This window comes from Formica exsecta, unplaced genomic scaffold (genome assembly GCF_003651465.1).
Source record: "Formica exsecta isolate Colony F162 unplaced genomic scaffold, ASM365146v1 scaffold463, whole genome shotgun sequence".
Classification (NCBI taxonomy): Eukaryota; Metazoa; Arthropoda; class Insecta; order Hymenoptera; family Formicidae; genus Formica; species Formica exsecta.
This window is the reverse complement of record NW_021851867.1, coordinates 15,517-32,757: the sequence shown is the minus strand read 5'-3', so window position 1 is coordinate 32,757 and position 17,241 is coordinate 15,517. Positions and strand designations below refer to the sequence as shown.

At 43.4% G+C, this 17,241-nt stretch overlaps 1 protein-coding gene and 1 long non-coding RNA gene across 2 annotated transcripts in view; both read left to right on the top strand.

Annotated features, from left to right (window-relative positions):
* The first annotated feature begins 10,443 nt into the window (after positions 1–10,443).
* Positions 10,444–11,519, top strand: LOC115241029. The gene is made up of 3 exons (XR_003884848.1): positions 10,444–10,788; positions 11,004–11,286; positions 11,365–11,519. It is a non-coding gene; the product is annotated as an uncharacterized LOC115241029 (long non-coding RNA).
* A 4,922-nt stretch (positions 11,520–16,441) lies between these two features.
* The window catches only part of LOC115241024, a 1,782-nt gene continuing 982 nt past the window's right edge, over positions 16,442–17,241 (top strand). Inside the window, exon 1 of the mRNA XM_029816535.1 lies at positions 16,442–17,209. Coding sequence (XP_029672395.1) covers positions 16,442–17,209 — 768 coding nt within the window. The remainder of the gene's footprint in view (positions 17,210–17,241) is intronic.

The window sequence follows — 17,241 nt, the reverse complement described above, 5'->3', positions numbered from 1 at the left end:
CAGTTTAGCTCCTCGGAGGCGAGACTGAAACTGTAATCATAAATGCTTTTAATTCGTCCGTTCCTATGAAAGCATTAGTAGTGCATGAATGTTTCAGAAATGTACTTTTAGATGTTTTTAAATATTTTAAATGAATTTAAATTTTATTTGTTTAAGTAAATATGCTGATTAAGTATATCATAAATCTTACATTCTTGATGGAAAAATATTTATTTTTTTCAAAATGATATTTAATAATAATACCATTATTGGTATGCGTGTTAAATAATTTAACGGTATACATATACTTTTGTTTTAGGCTCTGGAGAAATGCAATTATCCAGGAAGGAAATTTTTATTGCAGTGCAAGATAATTTAAATTGTACACTTGATGAAGCATTTAAAAAAATTGAAGATCTGGTGTCTGAGAAGTTCCAATGCTCTTATAAATTAACAGATAACATGAAGCAAATCTGTCGCAATTTATTTTATTCGTTTAGAACAAAGTGGCAACAAGTTAAAAAAACAGAACAAATTTTTTTTTTAAATTATGATGAATGGCTGAACGTTTCACTTTCTTTTTCTAATCCTACAGCGATTTCGAAAACACCAAAAAAGAAAAATGGTCGTCCCTCTTCAGAATTCACATCTTCCAATAATAGGTCTAAGCGAAGGAAGACCGAAGAAATTCGTTCATCGTCAAGTTTAGAAGAATTATCATACGCTACTCAAATGAGCCTTCGTGCTTCAGACAAAGTGGACGCTGCAGAAGTTGTGAAGGATGTGACGTTGTTGGAGAGTCCAACGAAAGCTGCAAAGTATAGAAGATCTATGGAATCAATTTCAGAAACAACTCTTTCAAGCGATTCTGCTCTTTCACTTTTAATTGAACAAAAATTATCAAAGAGTCAGTATCAAGGATTGTGCGTAAGCAAAGAAAATAATTGTAAGTTGTATCCACCATACAAGGCTGTATTATGGCGGCCACACACGTTCCGGTAGACCTGACAGGTATACCTGCGCAGGTAGACCTGTGCAGGCCTACCGGAGCGTGTGGATGATAAAACTGCGCAGTAATTTTGACCTGTGCTATCTGAGTCTTTTCAATCTTTTTTTTTATTAACAATAGTAGTTAGCTACGAAATGGCGTGTCGCTCCAGCAGTCGAGAGTGTATGGAAGAATTCATAGAAATTTATAAAAGCAAACCTTGCCTATGGCAAATTAAGGCTTAGGAGTAAACTTTAATTCATTTAACAAGTTGACATGTGAATAAATTTTTCTATTTTTCAATCATTCTTTACACCATATATCACGTTTTATTTGACGTTTAGAATTTGACTTTTTTATTGCTAATAATAAGCCGACTACTGCTAAAATGTCGTCTGTCGATGCCATGGTCAATCGAATACTGACAGATTTATCGGAGCGTGTTGGTACACTGCGGCATCCAGCAGACCTGCACAGATCTGCCTGCGCAGGCAGACCTGTGCAGGTCTACCGAAACGTGTGTGGCCGCCATTACAAGCTAAGCAGAAATGTTATCCATCTAAAACGGATATTACAATAATAGATTGCAGTGCTGAAGTGAAATTGCAGGTCTTACTGGATCATACTATTAAACGAATTTTGTTTATTTAAAATGACGTCATTAAAAGTTTGACTTCTGAAAATGTTAGCAATATAACTTTGATTTGTAAGTGGGGTTGTGATGGAATCTCTGGACAAAGTGTGTACAAGCAGAAATTTAATACTAATGATGAAAGTACATCAGATTCAAACATCTTCTTTACTTCACTTGTACCACTACAGCTCATATCTGTTAATCTAAAAACAAAAGCAGAAATCGTGATTTGGAAAAATCCGAGACCTTCATCTCCTCGATTTTGTAGGCCATTAAGGCTGCAATTTATCCATGAAAGTACGCAGAACACTGTAAGAGAAGTGAAATACATCAAAGAGCAAGAAAAAAAAACTTATTCCTTTTGAAACGGTTTTAGACGGGAAGGACATTTCCGTTTTTTATAAACTTGTATTTACAATGGTAGATGGTAAAATATGTAACGCAATTACCTCTACTTCATCCGCTCAACGTTTTTTCTTATATCAAGCAACATCAATATAATTTAATGATATCGATGCACTTTTAGAAAGAGAGGTTGATGAAAATGATTTGTGTTTTGGATTGTCAACATTACACGCATGGATTCATTTTTTTCGAATATTATTTGTACTTATCTTACAAACTTGACGTAAAGAAGTGGCAAGCGCGCTCTTAAGAAGAAAAAAAGATTACAGAAAACCGCAAAAAAAAAATTATACAAAAGGAATTCCGTTTGCAATTAGGACTCATAATTGATCAACCAAAAGCTGGATTTGGAAGCTCCAATGATGGAAATACAGCTCGGCGTTTTTTCGAAAACTCAACTACCTCTGCTTTAATAACAGGAGTTGATGAAAATTTAATCAAACAATTCCATGTTTTATTGCAGGTAATTTCAAGTGGCCATGAAATAAATACTCAAAAATTTCAGTATGCGTTGGAAACAGCAAGAAAATTTGTTGGATTGTATCCGTGGTATTACATGCTTACTACGGTGCACAAAATCTTAATTCATAGGCCACAAATTATTGCTTCTATATTATTACCAATCGGGTAACTATCTGAAGATGCTCAAGAAGCCTCAAATAAATCTATTAAAAGGTTTCGTGAAGACTTTTCATGAAAGAGCTCCCGAGTTCAAAACATGGAAGATGTTTTCTTGCGACTATTAATTACATCTGATCCGTACATTTCGAGTTTGAGAAAATTGCCACAAAAAAAAATTAAAAGGTTTGATGCCAGAAGCAGTAGATCTGTTAGTTTCGCCTGCAATGATAATGCCAATGCCAGGAGTAAGCTCCGAAAGTTGCGCAGTTAATAATGAAAATACGTCTGACGAGGATTCTGATGATTCAGATAATGATGAATAAATGATAGATATAATTTGTACAGTTTCTTGACTTAATAAATGCAATTTATTATTAACTGTTTTTATTTTTAATTCAGCTTTTTAAATACTTAAAAAAAATTTCAAACATATTATTTTTGTAATTTTAACTTTAGATTCATAAGCAACGACCTCAAAAACCCTTAAATACCAAATTTCGGCTAAATCTGATATTTTTTAAATATATACATCCTCCATAGTAAAGCCGCCATTTTGTTTTTTGTAACTTTGACTTTTGATTCGTAATCAGCGACCTCGAAAAACCCTATATACCAAGTTTTGGCTAAATCTGATATTTTTTAAATATATATGTCCGCCATATTGGATCCACCATTTCGTTTTTCGTATTTTTGACTTTTGATTCGTAATCAGCGACCTCGAAAACCTTAGTATATAAATTTTCATTTAAATTGAAGAACGCCTTCATATTTTGGCCAGGTTTTGAGATTTGGGACCACCACCATTTTGGCTAAGGACAAAATTAAGCGGTCGTGTGATGCGCTTAACCCACGCGGGATCTTGCAGTCATCTGCGCGATCCATTGGATAATTTTGTAAGCGCTTTATAATGTTAGTTAGTATAAGTTGCGTCCCGGATGCATTACTCCGCCTCACGAGTTCTTTTTTTTTATATTAATATTAGATCATTACCATTGATAAGGACCCAAAGTGGGCTGAAACATTTGGTGTTTGTCACTTTATAATGTTTATTTGCGAATTTATATCGTGTCCTTCAACAACTTTTGTTAAATAAACAGCACACAATTTTTACGCAATAAATACTGCGTCCGGGCTCCTATTGGTCTTTCCCTCTTTGATTTATAGATTTTCATCATTTGAGCCTTGTGTATTTAAATTTTTCATTGTTGTATTATAACCTAACTTTGCTCAATATAACATTGATTAAAAGAAATCACTTCTCTTCCATGCACTATTCCACGTTAATAATTTATTTTCACTTTATCACTTTTTTTCCTTGTGGTTTGCACTATTCCACGATATTCTCATAACTATTAATTACTTTATCACTTTTCTTGTCGTATTATACTTCGCGCGTACTCTTCGTCTTCTTCTAAATGAGTTAGTAACGACATATACTCGTCACACGGCCATAAACTGGTAAGAATATGTGTAGGTTCCTCGAAAAATATTATGTGAAATTCTCTTTAGAAGAAGTGGAGACTCAAAAATAAGATCCAAACAAAGAACACACGCGAAACGTGTCAGAACATGTCCGTTCCCGTCCGCGGGCGGCAACGAGCTCTGCGCGTACTCTTATAAAATATTATCTCACATGTATGCACAAGCATCCACATATAATCTTGTCTCTTATTAAAGCGTTCTGCACACTAAAGCGAATAATCGTACATAAGCGATGTGAACGCCGCTCGAGGTACAAAATCGCTTTGCGTGTGTGCGTGCGAGCATATACGTACGTGAGCGTCTGAATCTGAATTTAAACCTGAAAAAAACGGTACCGCGTCGCTTGATACAAAAGTTTCATTGTAAAAACCTCTATTTAACTACATCAATAAAATTTTGAGAAAGTAATTTTTTTCAAAGGTTTTTGCCTTTGTTAATCTTTGATTCTCTAGTACCAAAACGGCTCATTTGCAGATACGGGTTTATTGATGTGCGTGAAGTTAGCATCGCCATTTTGTAAAAAAAAAAATTGTGCTGTGTTGTGATAGGCTAGTAGTATAGCTATGAGAGTTCTAAGCCAGGTCCTCTGAGAGGGGTTGAGGGGCGAGGGGAAACCGGCGCGGGGGTATGACGTCACGCGGGGGAACTGTGGCGAAACCGGTAGGCGAGGGGTCCGCGGGAAAGAGGGGAAACCGCGACAAAATCTGTTGGCGAGGGGTCCGCGGGGAAGAGAAGGAACCGCGGCGAAATTGGTTAGTGAAGGGTCCGCGGGGAAGAGAGAACGCACGCGTCCGCGAGTAGGTGTGAGAGAGATAGCGCGAGGCGTCCGCAATGTGTGGGAGAGGGATAGCGCGAGTAGGTGTGAGAGATAGCGCGCGGCGTCCATATGAGCGTAAGACAAGGATAGCGTCCGCATTGGCGTAGGAAAAGGATGACGCAAGGTACGCAAGGCGGTGTGATAAGGATGCGCACGAGTGCGATAAAGATAGAGTTAGGGAATATGGAAGCGCAGAAATAATTGACACATTTTTAATATAATAATAATGTTTATTCTAAAATTGTGTTAAAAAAAAATTAATAATAATAAAATAATTTAAAAGTGATGCTCCCCATCTGAAACAGAAAAATACAAGTCTTATTAATAAATCTATCTGTTAATATTATACAATTTTTAAAAATGGATACTTACATTATCCTCCTGGGGCCGCAAGCTCTTCCTCCCAATCCTCCTCCCAATCCTCCTCCCAATCCTCCTTCCAATCCTCCTCTTCCCACACCTCTTCCAGCTCCCAATTCTCCTCTTCTTCATAGGGCTCAAGCCCAAAAAGCGGCCGCAAACAGAAAATGTCTTCGTAAATGTGCGGGTGAACGTTCGCTCACTCGCGGGCCTCTCGGGTGTCGCCCCACAAATTGGCGTGCACACACCAAAAATTGCCCCTCATCCACCGCATGTACCGCTGGTGGATAATATCAATTTACACGAACTGAAATATAATATTAATAAATATACATATACATAATGTCGCACACGAAAATACTGAACACTACTTACCAGATTAAGGCGAAATATTGACATTTTTATTCACTTCACTTTACTATAACACTGTTCTTCATTCGTTGTCAAACACTTTGTGACGGACATAACGAGAATAGACATTGTCTCGATTAAATATTTCTAGAGTAGGGGATGTATCACTTACAAAAAACGCTTACCTTCTGCACTTGATAAGAAGACGAAAGTAATCACGTTTTCGCGGACAATTATCTACAAGTCTCTTAAATATTAATTTATTATTATAATATGCAAACCGCTATTAAACTACTATCGAACGGCCATCGAACAGCTTTGAACGGCCATCGAACAGCTTTGAACGGCTATCGAACAGCTTTGAACAGCTTTAAACAGCTATCGAATGGTCATTGAACGGGCTATCAAACGGCTATTGAACAGCTTTGAATAGCTATCGAACGGCTATTGAACGGCTTTGGACAGCTATCGAACGGCTATCGAACAGCTTTGAACAGCTATCGAACGGCTATTAAACGGCTTTGAACCATAATCAAACGACAAACTAATTATTATTTTAAAAATCTTATGTCTATAGACATGTAACATCTATACTTTAATTAAATGGCTGACGCCGCTATCTAACGTCACGTACTGAAATTTAATACTCGCATACTTGGATAAGAAAAAGGAAAAGAGAAGAATAAAAGAGAATAAAAATATATTTTAACAATAGTTTATTCTAAATAATGTTTGGATGAATCTTTATGATGATTCGTCCTCCAATTGAATATTTTAAATACATTTTGTAAAGCGCAATTTTTCAAATGTTTTTCACAACGCATAGTATTAGTAACATCTAGCTTATTTAACGAAGTGATATCTTCATAGTCCGCATCCAAGGTCTCAATAATAACGTCATTTCTTGTATCATCGTCAAGTATATCGGCCAGCCCTTCTCGTTTTTTGTGTCCTTTAACGTACACGATAGGAGATGTTCCATCTTCCTCTTCCATCGCACCCATCACAGCTCTCGTAATCAAACGCCTAGCGATGCTGTATGGAACGTTTCCAACCTTCCATTGAAGTCCGTGGTGATGTCCGATTACACATCATCATTATTACATCCGTAATAAGATTTGCGAAAACGAGAGGAGAGAGGCTCACTTGCGCACAGTACAATTGGACACGTTGCAATTGCACACTGTGATATTAGACACATAAAGTTGCGCACCGTTCGATTGGACACATTTCATTTGCGCACCGTTCAATTGGACATGTTGTTTTTGGATACAACACATGTTTTTGTATAATTTGGAATACATTCACACGCATGTATAATTTCGCAATTTTTTGATATTTATTATTAACTTTATTTGGTAAATAAACGTTTGTTACAGTTCGTTTACACACATTTCGTTTGCACACAGTTCTTTTGCGCACAGTTCTTTTGCGCACATTTCTTTTGCGCACATTTCTTTTGCGCACATTTCTTTTATGCAATCGAAGCATTTTCAAATACGCAATTGTTGTCGTTGCGTGAACGTATCAGAATTAATTCGTGACGAGCGTTAATCACAATTCGCTTATAATCTACGCAAAACCCCAGTAGTATGTTTAGCGGCACGCAAAAATTGAAGTAAGCTTCAACAGCATTATGCGACATATTCCACGCAGCATTCTCCAAGATTTTACCTTTCTCGGTTGTTAGAGAGACATAGTTTTTAATCGTGGAAGTTATTCCAAAGTTTCTGTTGCGGTCAATCTCCACACCGTCGAGTTCATCATAAAGTTCATCAAACATAAACGCGACACAATTGTTTCCCAATACCACGCTTGCCCCTTCATCTACTTTACGCACCCTCAACTTTCCCTCGACGTATAGAAAACTTTCACATGGTAACGTGTACAAATCTTGATGTTGTATCGGTATCCGTTTCTCGTCGCTATATCCAAGCGTTGTGTTGGCGTATAGATTGTACGTATGAATCTCAATCCTGACGATACGATCGTCAAAGATCGGCTCGCCTCCGATATTCAAGATGTCAATCATATTGTTCAAGTATTTCGTACGACGAATCCCAACGATTTTAAAAACTCGCGATTCAACGCACTGAGCTTCTTTTTAGCATAACCAGATATCTGATCATTGTTACCCGATACCGCAGTCACTCGCCTTCTCGCAAAAATGTTGTCCCTCGTAAAGATATTGGCCCGTATTCTGAGCTCACATCTATCTTTAGATGTATCTCTAAATGTACACGATAAATGTGGCGGTATTCTGAGCGCACATTTAGCGGCACATTTAGAGGCAGACCGCCATTTTTAGCTTAAATGCGCAACTTTATAGTGAAAATCGTATTCTGAACCACATTTATAGCACATTTAAGCCATTCTCGATAAAGGTACCACTAAATGTGCCCGAGGGCACATTTATACGTACATTTATACGTAATACCGGCGCGTTGTACTTGATGGTACGTAAGTTTGATTAATTCTATCACTGTTATACAATTGATTTCATTAATAAAATTATTACAGATCAAGTTTCTGTAAATAATAGAACTTTTTTACATAACAATATTAATGATATTTGGTCAATTCTGAAATTTCTTCTAAAAGTATAGTTGTGTAAAGTGCAATGAAGGGTGCATTTTGTTTGATACTATTTTCATTTGGAAGGATTAATTAAGACGAAGAATCTTGCACTTTGAAGCAAAACTAGATTGAAAGAGCACACTCAACTGCAATATCATGGACGTATTTGACGATTATGGCTTAAAATAAATAATAAAATTAAAAAGTTAAAAGAGGCTCGAATGATAAATATCAATAAATATCGATAAATATGTGGTCTTTCCGTTTCCGTTCGTAAACGAGAATGGACGTGTTCAAACGCACGTGTCCTTTGTCTGGATTTTATTTTTGATTGCTGATCAAATTCTACTTGATCAATCCGATTTGCTATTAACCAACCAGTTTTTAACTATTAAAGTGGGCTTAAACTTTTTCATTGGGCGCGTTCAGGAGCCACAACCGTTGAGCATCGTCTTGTCAACACTCGACTTTAATTTATTGGTTCTAGAAGTGAAAACCAATCACGTTCCATTGCTACTCAACGATTGTGTTTTCTGGGTACTGATCATGTAAAGGCCATCACACACAAAATTCCGTAAGGACGTAAGACGTAAGCGTAAGAAAATCGACCAATCCCAATCGAGTATTTGGCTCTCCGTAACCCCTCCACTTTTACGGAAAGCCCAATACTCAATTGGGATTGGTCAATTTTCTTACGCTTACATTTTGTGTCCTTACGGAATTTTGTGTGTGATGACCTTAACTTTTTCTCTAGGGCGGAAACGTGAAAAGTGAAAAATGAGTGTGTTTTGGTAAGACACCGCTACCGCAGCGCTACAGCTTTTTCGCTAACATTGTAGCGGTAAAGTTAGTAAAACTGAGTATAACGCTACAAATGTGTCACTATACTCAATTAGCGTTATCGCTAATTATTTTAAATGATTTGAATAATGGAAAATATTGAAGATATCGTAGCGCTACAGCAGCAGTGTCTCGCCGGAACGCTCACTTGTAGCGCTACAGTAGCGCTACTGTAGCGGTGTTTTACCAAAACGCACTCAATATTAGCATTAAAATCAACGGCAAAAATTTTCACTTTTCACTTTTCTACCCTAGGGGAAAAGTTACATGATCGATACTCAGATCGGCTGATGGAATAACTAATGGTGGGAAAAAAGACTAAGGCCCGTATTCTGAGCTCACATCTATCTTTAGATGTGCTTCTAAATGTACCTTAGATGACACGATACATGTGGCGGTATTCTGAGCGCACATTTAGCGGCACATTTAAAGGCAGATTGCCATTTTTAGCTTAAATGCGCAACTTTATAGTGAAAATCGTATTCTGAACCACATTTATAGCACATTTATGCCATTCTCGATAAATGTACCACTAAATGTGCCCGAGGGCACATTTATACGTACATTTATACGTAATACCGGCGCGTTGTACTTGATGGTACGTAAGTTTGATTAATTCTATCACTGTTATACAATTGATTTCATTAATAAAATTATTACAGATCAAGTTTCTGTAAATAATAAAAACTTTTATATAATAATAATAATAATATTTGGTTAATTCTGAAATTTCTTCTAAAAGTATAGTAATGTATAAAATGCATTGAAGGGTGCATTTCGTTTAACACTATTTTCACTTTGAAGAATTAATTCGGCCGAAGAATCTTGTACTTCGAAGCGAAACTAGCTTCAAACGGAGCACACTTCAAATACAATCATGGATGTGTTTGACGATATTGATCATGCAATCGAAGTTCGAGAAGTAAATGCAGTACGTGATCGTGATCTGCGAATATTTCGAAATAGAATAGACCCTTTTGAAATTTATAATGATCGCGAGTTTCGACAAAGATATCGATTAAGTAAAGAATGTGTGCGTTTCGTGATCTCGTTAGTAGAAGATAGGTTATCTTCAATTTCTATTAGAAGAAATATCTTAACACCAGCTCTTCAAGTCCTCATCGCCTTACGCTATTATGCTAAAGGATGTTATCAAGTCGAATTGGGTAAGTCTTTTTCATAACTAATCGTGTTATTTATTATATAATTATTATTATTATATAATTAATATTAATAATATTAATAATTAATATTATATAATTATTATTTATATATACATATTATTATAATTATATGTATATATAATAATTATTATATAATTAATATGAAATTATATTTCTGAAGAAAACTAAAAAACATTCTTATTGCAGTAGATCTGCATGGTGTATCATAGCCAACAGTGTCCAAGATTATTGCTTTAGTATCACGAGTTCTGGCAGGACTGCTGCCAGAATTTATTAAATTTCCACCACGGATAGAAACCCTTCAACAGGAATTTTATAACGTAGCTCGTTTTCCTATGGTTGTGGGGTGTATTGATTGTACTTTGTATCAATCAAATGCCCCAGCCAGGAACAAGCTGCGTTATATATAAATCGGAAGGGTTTCTATTCGTTAAACATCCAGGTGGTTTGTAATGCTGAACGACATATCTTGGACATTGTTGCTCGATGGAGAGCCAGCGTCCATGATGCGCGTATATGAGATTCATGTTCCCTCAAGGATGAATTTGAGGTAATGATTATATTAATTGAGTATAAGTAACGTATTACACACATTCATACGTAAAATCGTTATATAATTATATAACTACATACATGTATCATAATCGCTATATGAGAATATATATTACTATGTGTAAATGGTTAACATATAAAGCGGTGTAACATATGAAGCATTATATAAATTTATTAATAATTAATAATTAATATATACTTCTAATTTTACAGGCAGGTAGGATAAAAGGTATCTTGCTTGGAGATTCCGGGTACCCTTGCAAGCCATATCTTTTGACTCCTATCCTGAATCCCCGTGATCCTTCTGAGGAGCGTTACAACGCATCCCATGTACGGACCCGGATCATTGTGGAACGCTGCTTTGGTGAATGGAAGGGCATGTTCCTTGCTCTACGGAATAGCATGCAGATTTCTTTGCCCACAGCAAAAGCAGCCATTATAGCAATGGCTGTTTTATATAACATTCGACACAAATTTAAGGATAACAATCCATATGGTATATAATATATACGCTATTTTTAAATAAATGATTTGATATTAAAAATATTAGAAGACAAATTATTTTATTTTTTAGATGCAGATTCGGATGAGGATTTGGACGACGAAGAGGATGACCATGTTACAATGAATTCTGAAGCAGAACCAGTGCAGCATGGCCATAATCTCTTTCGTCAAGAGTTTGTGCAACAATATTTCTCTTAACGGAAAAAGAATATAATTTTTCTTCTTCTATAGCGAGATAGCTAACATGAAAGACTTCCGAAGTCTCGATCGCAAGGCTCGCTTTATCTATAATCTCTCGCGTTATATACCGTTACTGTAAAATTTTTGTTTTCCGCGCTTATTGATCCGAAAATAATTACAATGAATTAATGATATTGTACCAATTAAAATAATACGAAACACGAAACCGGATAATTTTTAATCAATTATATAATTAAAATTATGATTACTTATTTCATTAAAAACAAGACATGTGACATCTTTTTCTTAATTGATATCTTTATCGAAACTTACGATCATTATAAATTTCAAAAATCTATTCTGTTTCGAAACTTTTATGTCCATCATTATTATATTACGTATTGTATTTACTTTCCGAAATTACGTAGTATTTGATATTTATTGATATTATGTACATGTTAATGTCAATATAATAATTTATTGATATACACACGCTTTCACACACCACACGCAACGGATATATACAATTGAAAATGTAAAATTTAAATCTTTTAGTTTTAATTTTTAATAACATATAACTTTTATATGAAACTTACTTGGCCATCACTGTCGTGGATGTTTTCATCCATTTCAAAGTCCTCGGGACAAATTTCTGCTAAATTGAAATCTATTTCCGACGGCCTATGAATGGATGGTCCACCACCAGTGCTCTTCAAATATTTTCTGTATGCTGTCACATTTCTCTTTGCTGCAACCTTCCACCGTTGGTACGCTGTCCTTAATTCGGTCCATGTTCGTGTAGAACCCGATGTTTTTAGTTGTTCTTCCAATTCTTTCCATTTCTGCTTTTTTGCAATTTGCATTTTTGCATTGCCACTCTTATCCTCCATTACTGTGCAATTCATTTTCACATAATTTATAATTATGTCTCTTTCTTCTTGCGAGAAGTTTTCACGTCTTTTCATTTTTTCAGACATCTCTCTCTAATACATAACAAATTATAATTAACTTTTATTTTTTTATGTTTTCAATGTAATTATTGTATTTTTATATACTTACTTTACGTTTTGCGTTACAGTGGCGTCGAAAGAGAAATCGAAGTGAAGTTTGCAAATTTAACTTATGGCGCGTGATACATAGTATGTGTTCCGAAATTCACTAGCAGTATTGCCAACATATCATCATCCTTGTCCTTCCGGTCGCGTTCGGTCTCGGCCGCGAGGGCGCACCCCTATAACCGGGGCGAAGCGGGTCGGGGCAAGAGCCTCACCCGCTCGGACGAGAGGGCGGAGGATTCGTCACGGGGGCGGAGGTAGTAAACGTACCACCCCCGTCTCCTCCTCAAGGGCCTCGCTGGTCAGCGAGGACACTGAGGAGTACGCGTCTCCCGATGGGGATGACGCTATGGGAGAGGACGACCTCCCAAAGAAAAGGGGACGAGGGAGACCGCCCACCACGGGTGAGTTTGTCGGCCTCCGCGAGAAGCGCGAGGGGCAGGCCGCCTTCAAGAAGGAGAGGGAGAGGGAGCGATTGGCCAGGAAGGCTCTATCGGAGGACGCTCCCCTCCCTACGCCTAGTAGGGACCTACGGGCCTACGAGGCACAGTGCGCCAACGAGGTGGGACAGGCTCCCACCCCGGACATTGCGGCATGCAGCCTGGAGCAGGCGGCGGCCATAGACCGGATAGCCGCCTGCTCCGGGAATCTAAAGGGCTCTCTCCAGAGGAAGCTGAGGGAGGCCGCGGCCCTGGTGAGGGTGGCGTCCAGCACCTTGGCGGAGAGAGCCCAACGGATTGAAGGGGAAGGAGAGCTCGCGGCTCTCCGTAGGGACATGAAGTCCCTTGGAGACCGCAATGCGGACCTCCAAAAGGAGGTCCGTGAGGTCAGAGAGGAGTTGGAGGCGGTCCGACGCGCCAAACCCTCCCTTCAGTTGGCCCTCCCCGGCTCGCCCGAGAAATCCCCCCGCAAAAAGCGGGGAGTGCATCGGGTGAAGTCGGTGGAGGTGCTGGATGCTCCAGTGAGAGTGGAGCACCCGGCCGGGGGGAAGGGACAGAGGTTGAGTAAGGGGGGGTACGGGACCTGTGTCCCCAACGTATCCTGGGGGGGTCAAGGGACAAGGGTCCCCAACGTCCTCAGGGGGGGAAGGGACTTAGGTCCCCAACGTGGGCGGGCGGCCGGGGTAATGCGGCAATGAGGCGCCCCGATCGGCAGCGGTTACCATAACCTGCGCCGACGGGGCGTACCAAGAGACCATGACCAGGGACAGGAGGGAGATCGACCTCCCGAAATTGGGAATAGACTCCCTCCGGGTCCGTGAGGCCGCCACGGTGGCCATGGTTGTGGAGCTCACGGGGTCGGGCGAGAAAAATTGGCCAACGGCGACACAGAGGGCTGATGCCCTCTACGCCGACCTCCGCCGTGTGTTTGCCGGCGATGAGGGGGTCCGTCTCGCCCGGCCCATTAGAAAGGCGGAGCTGAGGCTCCGTGGCCTCGACCGATCCCTCGCGGCCGTCGATATCGCGGCGGCCGTCTCTTGGGCGGGGGGCTGCGAGGCGGCGGATGTGCGGGTTGGGGATGTTAAGTTCCCAACCCGCGGCCTGGGCACTGTCTGGGTACAGTGCCCATTGAGGGCCGCTAATAAAATAGCGGCAGCCCGGGCCATCCAAATAGGATGGTCCCGGGCACAAGCGGAGCTGCTGGACAAGCGTCCGCTCCAATGCTTCAGATGCTTGGAGAAAGGGCACGTCCAGCAGCACTGCAGCAGCCCCATCGATCGCCGGGGTTGCTGCTATAGATGCGGCGGACCGGGGCACCTGGCGCGTAATTGCGCCGAAAAAGTCAGGTGCCCGGTCTGCGCGGGACTTGGTCGTCCGGCCGACCATAGGGTGGTTAGTGCCAAGTGCACCCCCCCTAAAAGGCGACCGGACAAACGGCGGGAGGCTCTCCCGGCGACAGGGGCCGCGAAAGTGCCTCGGCCAGTTAGTCTGGCCGAGATCACCGCGGCGTCCTCCGACACCCGCAAGCGCGGGGCGGAGGATAGGGGGACCCCGACGGAGGCCCCCAGGGAAAAAAGGCCCCCGAGGGCCCGGTCTGCAGCCGCCACAACCCCCCGCTTCCTTAGCGGAGGTAGTGATGGCGGAACCCGGGGGCAAATAAACAAATGCCCCTGGGTATACTGCAGGCCAATCTGAACCACGCTCGCCGGGCGCAGGATCTCTTCCTGCATAGCCTGGCTGAGCGTGGTTTCGGATTAGGGATCGCGGCGGAGCCATACCAAGTTCCGGAAGCCAGTCCATGTTGGATTGGCGACCGGACAGGCTCCGTCGCGATCACGTGGAGGAGTGACCCCACACTCCCGCCTTGCACACCGGTTGAGGCCGGGGCGGGAGTTGTGGTGGTCAGATGGGGGCCCATCTCAGTGCTGGGGTGTTACATCTCCCCGAACGTGGGCCTCGCCCAGTATGAGGCGTTTTTGGACGGGGTGTCGGCCTGTTTCCGCCGACAGATGCCCCGTCCAATCATAGTGGCCGGGGACTTTAACGCAAAATCGACGCGTTGGGGTTCCCGGTTCACAGACGCCAGGGGCGAGGCCCTGCAGGATTGGGCGGCGGCAGTTCCCAACCCGCGGCCTGGGCACTGTCTGGGTACAGTGCCCATTGAGGGCCGCTAATAAAATAGCGGCAGCCCGGGCCATCCAAATAGGATGGTCCCGGGCACAAGCGGAGCTGCTGGACAAGCGCCCGCTCCAATGCTTCAGATGCTTGGAGAAAGGGCACGTCCAGCAGCACTGCAGCAGCCCTATCGATCGCCGGGGTTACTGCTATAGATGCGGCGGACCGGGGCACCTGGCGCGTAATTGCGCCGAAAAAGTCAGGTGCCCGGTCTGCGCGGGACTTGGTCGTCCGGCCGACCATAGGGTGGTTAGTGCCAAGTGCAACCCCCCTAAAAGGCGACCGGACAAACGGTGGGAGGCTCTCCCGGCGACAGGGGCCGCGAAAGTGCCTCGGCCAGTTAGTCTGGCCGAGATCACCGCGGCGTCCTCCGACACCCGCAAGCGCGGGGCGGAGGATAGGGGGACCCCGACGGAGGCCCCCAAGGAAAAAAGGCACCCGAGGGCCCGGCCTGCAGCCGCCACACCCTCCGCTTCCTTAGCGGAGGTAGTGATGGCGGAACCCGGGGGCAAATAATCAAATGCCCCTGGGTATACTGCAGGCCAATCTGAACCACGCTCGCCGGGCGCAGGATCTCTTCCTGCATAGCCTGGCTGAGTGTGGTTTCGGATTGGGAATCGCGGCGGAGCCATACCAAGTTCCGGAAGCCGGTCCATGTTGGATTGGCGACCGGACAGGCTCCGTCGCGATCACGTGGAGAAGTGACCCCACACTCCCGCCTTGCACACCGGTTGAGGCCGGGGCGGGAGTTGTGGTGGTCAGATGGGGGCCCATCTCAGTGCTGGGGTGTTACATCTCCCCGAACGTGGGCCTCGCCCAGTATGAGGCGTATTTGGACGGGGTGTCGGCCTGTTTCCGCCGACAGATGCCCCGTTCAATCATAGTGGCCGGGCACTTCAACGCGAAATCGACGCGTTAGGGTTCCCGGTTCACAAGAGGCTGATCGCAGCCGTCCTCGCGGCAGACTGGCCGTGTCCCGGGGGGAAGGGCGGGGGATCACCGACGAAGTAAACTGGTTTCGGGGCGCGTTGCGCGATGCGTGCGACTTCGCAATGCCCCGAGCCAGCCCCCGCCCGCGAAGGGCGGCGTACTGGTGGTGCGAGGAGATCGCCGAACTCAGGCGACTCTCCGTCGCAGCCAGGCGCCGCTTCACCCGGGCTCGGCGTCGCTCCGACGCCGAGAGGACGGCGAAGGCATATGAGGGGTTCCGTACCGCTAGGAACGCCCTCAGCGCCGCGATCAGGCAGGCCAAGGCCAGAGCGTGGGATGAACTCCTGCGCTCTTTGGACGCGGACCCATGGGGGCGCCCATTCCCCCCGCCGAGGCCTATGTCACGGTAGGTGACATCTCCGTCCGAGTAGGGGACCGATTAAAATACCTCGGTCTCTACCTGGACGCGGCTTGGAGTTTTGGCGGGCACTTTGAGCGCCTGGTCCCCAGGGTGGAGTCGGTGGCTATTAGCCTGAGCCAACTCTTGCCCAATCTTGGGGGCCCGGATGGCCGAGTGCGCCGCCTATACGCGAACACTGTCCTGTCGGTGGCCCTTTACGGGTCACCGGTGTGTGCGGACGCCCTGATGACCAAAAGGCGCAGCAAGATGTTGCTGCGCCGAGTTTTTCGTAAGGTGGCCATCAGGGTTGTCCGCGGTTACAGGACGGTGTCGCACACGGCGGCCACATTATTGGCGGGGACGCCGCCCGTCGAGCTCTACGCCGATATGTACGCCCACGTGTACAGGCGTACGCGGGAGCTCGGCGAGCTAAGCGTGGCGTTGACCCCAAGTTTCAAGGCCGCTGTGAGACTCCAAACCAGGCGACGCGCTTTGGAGAGGTGGGACGAACATCTTTCCGACCTCCGAGATACATTGGGGAGGCGCGTCGTTGAGGTCATCCGGCCCCATTTGGTCAAATGGGCTGATCGGGCCGGTGGCGAGATGTCGTACCGTGCGACGCAGGTGTTCACGGGCCATGGATGCTTCGGCTCATACCTGTGTCGCATCGGGAAAGAGGACAGCGCGCGCTGCCACCATTGCGGCGGGGACGAGGACACGGCGCAGCACACGCTGGTAATTTGTCCAGCGTGGGCGGAGGAGCGTCG